The sequence below is a fragment of the Polypterus senegalus genome, chromosome 15 (genome assembly GCF_016835505.1).
Source record: "Polypterus senegalus isolate Bchr_013 chromosome 15, ASM1683550v1, whole genome shotgun sequence".
NCBI lineage: Eukaryota > Metazoa > Chordata > Cladistia > Polypteriformes > Polypteridae > Polypterus > Polypterus senegalus.
Window position 1 is genome coordinate 129621807 of NC_053168.1, and position 9341 is coordinate 129631147.

Sequence of the window (9341 nt, forward strand, 5' to 3'; positions counted from 1 at the left end):
TTACTATGTGTTCTTTGTGGGAGCATCTAGCCATATATTTATAATGTGTGAATGTATGTAGCTTTTTAAATTTTTATTACTCATTACTATTTGGAAATTTTTAAGACAAGATTTTTGAGAAGAGCATTTTCTCTCTTGTACTGATTTGAATTTGCTTAACTTTTTTCTATTTTAAAGCTCATATTCCCCTATACGTTTTTTTGTTAATCAGTTCTTTTTAAATACTTATTTTATACAGGTGACTACTCTTGGGTTACAATCAAGTTTTATTCCTTCTGACATTCATAACCTGATTTTATATAATTCAGAACTTGCATTAAAAATGACAGTTAATGATATTGTCAGCAAAAATGCATAAAACTTTGATTTATGTTTCATGCTTATTGCTTCACTGTTATTTTATTAGTATTACTGTATTGTAAATCACAAAACACAGATGGTTTAGATTAAAATGAACCATGGGTAGGTATGGAATATAATGTTTATGCTTAATGATTCTGTAGCTCATAGAACTGAAAAAGTCTTAAATGATTTCATAAAACCAATCAATCACTGACAATTGATTCCTCAGCAAAGACACTCTGTCTTTGCTGGGGGATTGCAAAGAGAGCCATTCTCCTTATCTAGCCACTTTACTCCCCAAGTGGCATAATTAGGATGTTGTAAACTGCTTATCTATAACAGAGCTTTTGAGATTGCTGCCAGTTATATTCGGTGACAGGTACCATCTTTGCAGGAGTGTAGTATTTAGCATGCTGGGAATTAAAGCCAGTTGCTGATTGAGCTACTCTCCTTCTTACTGTGTTAACTTCATGGCTATACAGGTTGCTAGTTATATTTGGCAACGAATGCACATGAAAGCACAAAATGATTGAAAATTGTAACAAAGTGCAGATTACTATTCCACATCATTAGCGAAGGCTTCTACATATTCATTCGTATCAAAACTAGTTTTCTTCATTTGGAGGTCAGAAGCAGAAGATGCAAGATTTTAATGAGTTGGAATGAAAAATTTTGAGGATTTATGTACTGCTTATATTTGCAGAATTGCTGTAACCTAAGACCGCCTTCACTGCCTGTATATTATTTTATTCGTGATACCTGATTGCCCATTTCAGGTTTATGTCTTTCCATGGTGTATTAGTGTTTTTTGCCTTTCTCAAAGTTCTGACTAAATCTTTTCAGGTTTCTGTTAATAGAATACCCCCACAAATTATAATTATTTATAATTATAAAATTTATGTCCATTACTTACCTGCTGTTTGCAGTGAAGACAAGGAAAAACTTGAAAACTCATGTTTTCATGGACAATGGATATCACAAAATTCTTGATAGAATGAACTTCAGTGGAGAACCAGCTGGAAGAATGGCAAGCTGTTTCAAAACTTTTATTTAAAAAATATCTTGAATGGTTTTGCCACATATTCCAGGTGTGTGTTAGTCACGTGATCCAAGCATCCTAAATACAATTATTTTTAGCTAAAATATTATTACTGTATACAGTATAAACCAGCGTTTCTCAACCTTTAAGTATTTGCGACCCGAGTTTTCATAACAGTTTTAATTGCGCCCCCCTAACTTTTTTTGAAAGGAGCCCACTAATACCAATTTGTTCTTTTTTAATTAATGATATATCATAGATGCATATTTTATTATACCTACTTAACTTTTATCGACATTTATCTAATTCCATATTTATTTTTCTAGTATCAGAATGTAGTTTAAGTTAATTAGTTTTGGTTTCAATTGATGTATTTTTCATATTTTTGATACTTGTTTTCTTTTTTTCACATCTTTGCGCCCCCCAGTTTGAGAACCACTGATATAAATCACTTCCAGAAAATGCTGTCTCACCGAAGCATGATCAAATGGGTTTGAAGTTTTGAATAGAGAACACGCCTCTCCCCGTATTCATTGATTGTTAAGCCACAATTGAGTTTTTCATTGGCAGTTTATGAAGCTGCACTAGTGAGTTGACCTTCGGCTTCTTCAAGCACCTCTGATATGCACACATACAGGTGTACTTTCCACCTGAAAATGTGTTGACTCAATTTTGATATCTTATTTCTAATTGTACACCTGTCTTAGACCATACCTGTGTGCCAAACTGATATAATGTGAAACACCATGTTTGTGAATGAGTGAGCTATTAATTGACAGGACTCCTGACCAATGAATGAGGAGAGAAATCGTCTCCATTTACATTCTTAAGTGAATTTTCTAGTTTAACAGAATGCCAAAATGCTGCCAAAAAGTATTTTGAACATTGAGTATACGACTGTTGATTGAATCATTCAACACAAGTAATTTGAGGTTTTGTTCATGGATGTTTTGCTGTTGTTCAGTATGGGTCCTCATTGAAGCCTATTTATGAGGAATTTTTAATGTATAAATAGCTCCATAATTCTCCAAAAGCTATGACTATCATACATATACCCTTTTACCGCTGTGATAGATTTACTCTCCTTTTTTCCTTCCCAGTGTCTTTCAACTATATTAGATAATGTTTTAGACTTGTGACTGTAAAAATATTTAATTCACTGCTTTCCCTTGTTTTCATGCTTTTAGGACTGCCTCTATTTCATTTACACGATGATCATCACTTCTGTAAATTCTTTTTATCGTTTATCATTTGGCTTTTTCTTCAAATATTATTCAGCCTAACTCATGTCATTCTTGATAATAACCTTGTGCACATTCTGAGAACGCCTCCATTTTTATCTGGTCTGTATGCAGTATCTTTTTCCATTCCTTTTTTTTTTAAATAGCTGTATAGATACTTGTACTTCTTTATCTCTCTCCATTTCTCTCTCTCACACCCTCCTTGTACATTTTCTGTTTTCTTTTGTTTCTTAAAAACCACTTCATATTCTATTGAACTTTTCTTATCTTTCATTGTAAAACCATATTCATCCAAAGAAAAGGCTTTTTTCAAATTAATGTTTTTTTTTGTCTTATCTCTTCTCCTGTTCTACAGTTTTACCTCTAACAAGCTCCAATAATTTTATTTTATTGTTTTTAACCTTTCATTGGATGTTCTGAAAGCATCTCCACATTACAAGGAGGGCATTACATGGACTGTTTTCCCATGTGTGTCCTTTTGTTGTAAACCTCTGTAATTCTACATTTTTGACTGGGTTTTTTTTTGTCTTGAGCTGAGCAATTAAAAAAAGGCAGCAGAAAACCAAATGGTGTTAATCAAAGTGAAGTTTGGCTTAACATTATATATTAACCTTAAGATAATAATACATAAATGGCTTAACATTATATATTATCCTTAAGATAATACATAAATTAGAAATGAAGATTTTTTTTCTGCAGCAAACATTCCAGTTTGCTTTCATGAAAATTTGCAGTGTGGGAGAAGGCAGTGCGTTTAAGAAAGATTTAGGGCCTGATTTGGAACCCTGATGATAATATTAATTAGCACATGCAAGTAAGAATTTCACTATACTCTGTACATGTAAGAATTATAACCTGTAAGTAACAACCAAATAGATGGGATAGTTCAGTAACCCCAAACATGCAAGTGTATCCTTGGACTAAAGCTCTCATTTTAAGTAAAGGGAATTAAACCTCTTTAGTCATGAACAGAGAGGACTCCATGAGGACCTATTGTGTGACTTCAGTTTTCAAAGTAGTAATAAATTAGATCTGGCTGAATTCCATCAATTAATTATGAGTCATATACTAAAGGAAACGGGTACAAATTACAGGGAGGTGCTTTGAAAACAGAGAATGGAAAGAGCTGGTTTGTACGATGGGAATTTTAAATGGAGACTAATGACCAGGACGAAATCCAAGATTTGCAGGTGTCACTGGTCATACAAACTGGTCAGCAAAAACTTTTAAAAGTTGGTGTACAGTAAGAAACATTTGCTCTCCAAAAATAACATTCTTTTATTTTTGGAGTCGAGTTGACAGTAGCTTTATTTGAAAAATAATTGATTAATGGATGAAAGTGACACAAGTATTAATAGATATTCCACCAGTGCAAGTGAAGCTCTTGCATAAATAAAAAGTAACAGAAGTTTCTTGAAGTTAATCACAAGTATTTTTTTTTTTTTAAAGGTTTGATTTTGGCCATCATTGCTAAAGTAATACCAGTTTTTATTGAATTGGAGGCTTTACTGCTACCAATAACAAATTCTGACTTCTTGTCACGTATTCAAAAGTCCACAATACCTTATATCCCTATATATTTCTGGAATTGTACCAAGTGAATTAGATTTAAATTGCAGTTGTATTTCTTTTGCCACAAATGGCAAGTATAAAAATAAGTTCTACTGTATTTTACCTATAATTGTAATACTACTTTTTTTATCTGTACGTTTTGAACAAGCCTTTGGATTGAAACAAGGAGAAACATTTATTTAGAGCTTAAAGTTCTTGAGTTGTTTTAAATAGCATGTGCTCCAGTAGGGGAAGAAAGTAAAACATTATTAAATGCATATTAAAAGGTAGGAGTAGTTGCAGAAATTGTACTTTAATTTATGTAGCATCTCTACTATGTACTTTCTGGACATCTCTACCATTTGTACAATTTTACGTAAAAAGCAGCGCAATATACTGCACTGTATGTAATGCCGCCTTCTATATAAAACACTAAAGGCTTGTTCTAGTTATAAATAACTCTCTGTAATGGTCTAAATCCTCAAACTTAAACGGGTATACAATTACAGATCAAAACGTTACTTTTAAGTCTGATTGAATCTACCTTTTTTTACAGGATGTACAACTGGAGAAATTATTTTTATACCCCAAATTCCCATTATTCCTACTATTTATCTGTATCAGTTCCAAAGTATACAGTTTCCCAAGGTCAGTCACTAGGAAAAGCAAGAATTTATCTGTGGTAGGGATGTTTTACATATGGGAAATCATATGTAGCATGTTCAAGAGTAATGCACACTTAATATTAGCCCCTGGTTTAGAAAAAATAAATATTGTATACAGAAAAGTACTTGATTAGTTACATACTTCTCATACATCTGATAACCATTAGTGCTGTAACCGTGGCCTTAGAAAATTACAACTAGTTAAAAAAAAAAAAACAAACTGCAAAAGGGATTTGTGTTTATCACTTCACCTTTGTTCTGCTTTGGAAGGTCACTCAGCCTTTTGCTATTTCACCATGCCTTGTATACCTTCTGTGAGGGAAGGAGCATGCCCTAACCACCTTAACTGGTTCCCCACAATCCAGAGAAGAACTTGAGTTCTCTTGTAGTGAGCTGCCCAGCCATTCACAGAAAATGTGCCCACCAATCCTGCAGTCTCAATCTTTTAGTTACTATCCAGAACGTATGATCATAGGTGAGAATGGGAATATATTCTGACTGACATATTGAAAGTTCATCTGAAGACTTATTCCCTTTTTGGCTACCATATTCTGGTACAAAACTGCTACCACTGCTCAGATTTGTGAGTCAATGTCACATTTACTTTTGCCTGTATGTGTGAAATTCCATGCTATATGTGAAGTCCTTCACTTGGGGCAGCTGCCCACGCATTATCCGAAGAAAAAGGCACGTTTTTTCTAGGTGAGGAACATGTGAACATGTGTGTGAAAGTGCAGAGTCTTATTTCTACCACATCACACTCGGCTATGAACCATTCCTGTGTATGGTGGAGAACGAACGTAGTCTAGAGCTGGGCTATTCAATTATAAATTCAGTTGTGCCAGATTTTCAAACCAAGAAATTAAGCCGGGCCAGACGTTTTCAGCGGCTGGTAAGGAGCAGGTAATGACAAATTTTAAACCAACACAAATGAATGCATTGAAAAACAAGTAAAGTATTAGCAGTAACTTTAGTTTCCCTTTTGAAATCACAAAGTGCATTTAACAGAATAAAAAAAGAACAGTCAATGCTATCAAAGCTATCAGTGCACAAAGCCGTAACAAGTGATAACAGTGACTAACACACATGAATGCAGTATCTACTGCACACTGATAGAACATGGGTTTATTTTAAATCAAATGCATGTGTGATTAGCGGTGCCTTTTTTCTAAACAAAAAGGTGGTGGTTTGCATACGTTGAGTTTGGATCAAGTTTGAAGTACTAAGGTATTTTTAGGCTGAGAGTCCTAGCGCTGCATGTTTTGTTTATGTGGAGGAGAAACACCAAAATATTTAAAATTTGATATTGAAAAATCATCAAGTATAATAATAATTCTTTACGTTTTTATATAGCGCTTTACTCAATACACAAAGCGCTTTGCAAACTCCATGCAAAGAGGATCCAGGACACAAACCTATGATCTTCTTACTGCGTGGCAGCAGCACTACTGTTGCAGCCTTAGTGTAAGTGTACTGTACTACATAATATTGTGCTTGATAGTTTAAAATTATAAACACAGAATGTCTGAAATAGAAGAATTATCAGTCACAGGTTAATAGTGAGCTCTACATTCTACAAAAAAGTTGAGTAGTCCTGCAAAGCAATCCGTACCTAATTTGATTGAGTTTTAAAGAAAGTTCCAATTTCTCTGTATGTTTTCATCAAATGCACTCTTCCTAATTCATTCTTTGCTTTGCGCATCAATGGCTGATCGTCACCCTCGTAACAACCATAAATCTGCAAGATCAAAGCATGTGAGTGGAGGGCCAACCAATCACATGAAGAGAAGTGTGGAAACAGTGCTTGTCAGTAACGAGGCTCCCATTGGAGTAACACTTAGATTAATTTGCAAAACCCCATGTTTGCAGGGCCGCCATTTGAATAGGCCGGGTCTAAAGAAACCAAAATGATTAATTATACAAATACAGCAATAAAGATACTCTGTTAAGCCTTAGTTGCTTCTTGACATCCTGTCTGTTAAAAATCATAAACGGGATAAGAGATGACAATCATCCTTGACAGAGTCCAACATCCACAATTAACAGAATCCATTAAAGCCACGTAGATAGATAGATAGATACTTTATTAATCCCAAGGGGAAATTCACATACTCCAGCAGCAGTATACTGATAAAAATGCAGGTAAAACAGACAATAACTTTGTATAATGTTAACGTTTACATCCCGGGTGGAATTGAAGAGTCGCATAGTGTGGGGGAGGAACGATCTCCTCATTCTGTCAATGGAGCAGGACGGTGACAGCAGTCTGTCGCTGAAGCTACTCCTCTGCCTAGAGATGACACTGTTCAGTCGATTCTCCATGATTGACAGGAGCCTGCCCAGCACCCATCACTCTGTCACAGATGTCAAACTGTCCAGCTCCGTGCCTACAACAGAGCCTGCCGCCTTCACCAGTTTGTCCAGGTGTGAGGCGTCCTTCATCTTTATGCTGCCTCCCCAGCACACCACCGCGTAGAAGAGGGCACTCGCTCCAACAGTCTGATAGAACATCTGCAGCATCTTATTGCAGATGTTGAAGGACGCCAGCCATCTAAGGAAGTATAGTCGGCTCTGTCCTCTCTTGCACAGAACATCAGTATTGGCAGTCCAGTCCAATTTATCATCCAGCTGCACTCCCAAGTATTTATAGGTCTGTACCCTCTGCACACAGTCACCTCTGATAATCACGGGGTCCAGGAGGCGCCTGGGTCTCCTAAAATCCACCACCAGCTCCTTGGTTTTGCTGGTATGTGAGTCTTCCTCACTATGCAAATTTATTTTAATAGTTGTTCCTTCTTTTTAAACATAGGGACTAAGTGAAACACAGCAACAGCTCCAAGTTTACAAAACATAAATGGAGTGACCAATCTAATATTTGTGTAAGATCGGTATGTTCCACACCCCGTTTGAACTCCGCATTGCTTATCCAGGAGCTGTTGTACACCTATCAAACAGTGCCTTTATTTCAGTACTCCAGCACAGGCTTTCCTATGCAGGCTGAGGAGTGGAGCAATGAATAATATGGAACGTGACCTGGAAAGAGGGGCCGCACTGTTCTTTGTTTGGGAATTTTCTTTATGCTTGAGCACTTCTAACCATATTAATGTTATGCAAGTAGTAGGAAAGGTGTGTAGCTGGGAAGTATATGGTCTTAATTAATGTGGTGTTATTCTAATTTCTTGAAGGAGGACGCAAAGATATGCCAACATCATATCACAACACAGACCACAGCAGTACATCAAGACGAAAGAAGGGCAGTGCAAGATCAAAAGTTTCCAATGGCATCAGTGGGAAGAAGTAAGAGGATACTGTGCACAGAGATGCCAGACCATCTACTTGCCATACAGCCGGCAAGGCATTTGGATACCGGTGAAAGCAAGGAGAAGAATACGCTGGCAGCAGTGGAGTAGATATTAAGGGCTGGTGGCATTGATTGGTTCTTCACAGCTGCCTCATTTGGGAGGTCTCTGGCTGTGTGCTTGCTTTACTGCAGTCCACATTATTGGTTCTCAAAGCCCATGTTTAGCAAAATGAAAATTATGATTTTCATTCTTTACCCTTTTCATTTAATTCCTGCTCTGTTTTATATATGGTATACGTTTCCACTGCTTGCAAAATGGATTTGCTGTGTATGCTGCATGGCTTTGCCTGATGGGCTACCAAATGCTGAACTTGCAAAATTTGCAAGTACATTTTTTTTTTTTACATTTTTTTTTATTTTAAATCGACATTCCATTTGAGTCCATTTTAAAGTTCAGCATAAAAAATGGCAATATGTTTGCTTTGCCAGTAGTTGGATTTTTTATTATCAAAATCATTTCTAATTATCACAGAAATAAAGAAGAAGAAAAAAAAAAACAATTCCCAATGAAGATGGGAACTAAATGTTTAAGAACCTGTGATGATTGATTTTTCGAAGGACTTCATATCATTAATATGTTGAAATTTTCTTAGATTATGAACAGAATCAAATTTTTCAATCAAACTTACCTTCTTTATGAAGACACTAAATAACGGTTCCTTCATTTCAATGTGTCTGTGTGATGGAAAACATTTGTCCACAGTAAATGTCTCATCTGATTTCTTTAAGGCTAAAATGTCCGGTATTTCATTACAAATTTTGGGCATCTAGATCTGAAAGCAGTTTTGATTTAAGAATCAGAGAAATTAATTGTTGTGCAATTTATTATTTTTTTTTTTTTTGTAATTATTTGGTAGAACAGAGTTGACATTTCCTGTAGGGCTAATTAGAGTGTCAAGTGCAGGGCAATTCACATTATCTTAGTTGGTAGTTCCAAGTGGTGCACACTCTTCCTTGAAGTAGAAAGTTTCAAACATAAGCACACTTCTGCACCTTAAGAAAATGCAACAGTGGCATGTGCTAGTGAAACATGTCTCTCCTCTGTCAGGTATTGTAGTTTGTTCTTTTATGAGACATATGGTGCGTGAAGCAAAGGTGGATATTCATAGTGTGAGGTAATTTGAGGCAGGTGAGGAAAGCTT

At 35.8% G+C, this 9341-nt stretch overlaps 1 protein-coding gene across 1 annotated transcript in view; it reads left to right on the plus strand.

Annotated features, from left to right (window-relative positions):
* The window catches only part of ptdss1b (phosphatidylserine synthase 1b), a 41498-nt gene extending 32571 nt beyond the window's left edge, over positions 1-8927 (plus strand). The window contains exon 13 of the mRNA XM_039736256.1: positions 8024-8927. Coding sequence (XP_039592190.1) covers positions 8024-8139 — 116 coding nt within the window. The 3' untranslated portion in view covers positions 8140-8927. The remainder of the gene's footprint in view (positions 1-8023) is intronic.
* The last annotated feature ends 414 nt before the right edge of the window (positions 8928-9341 follow it).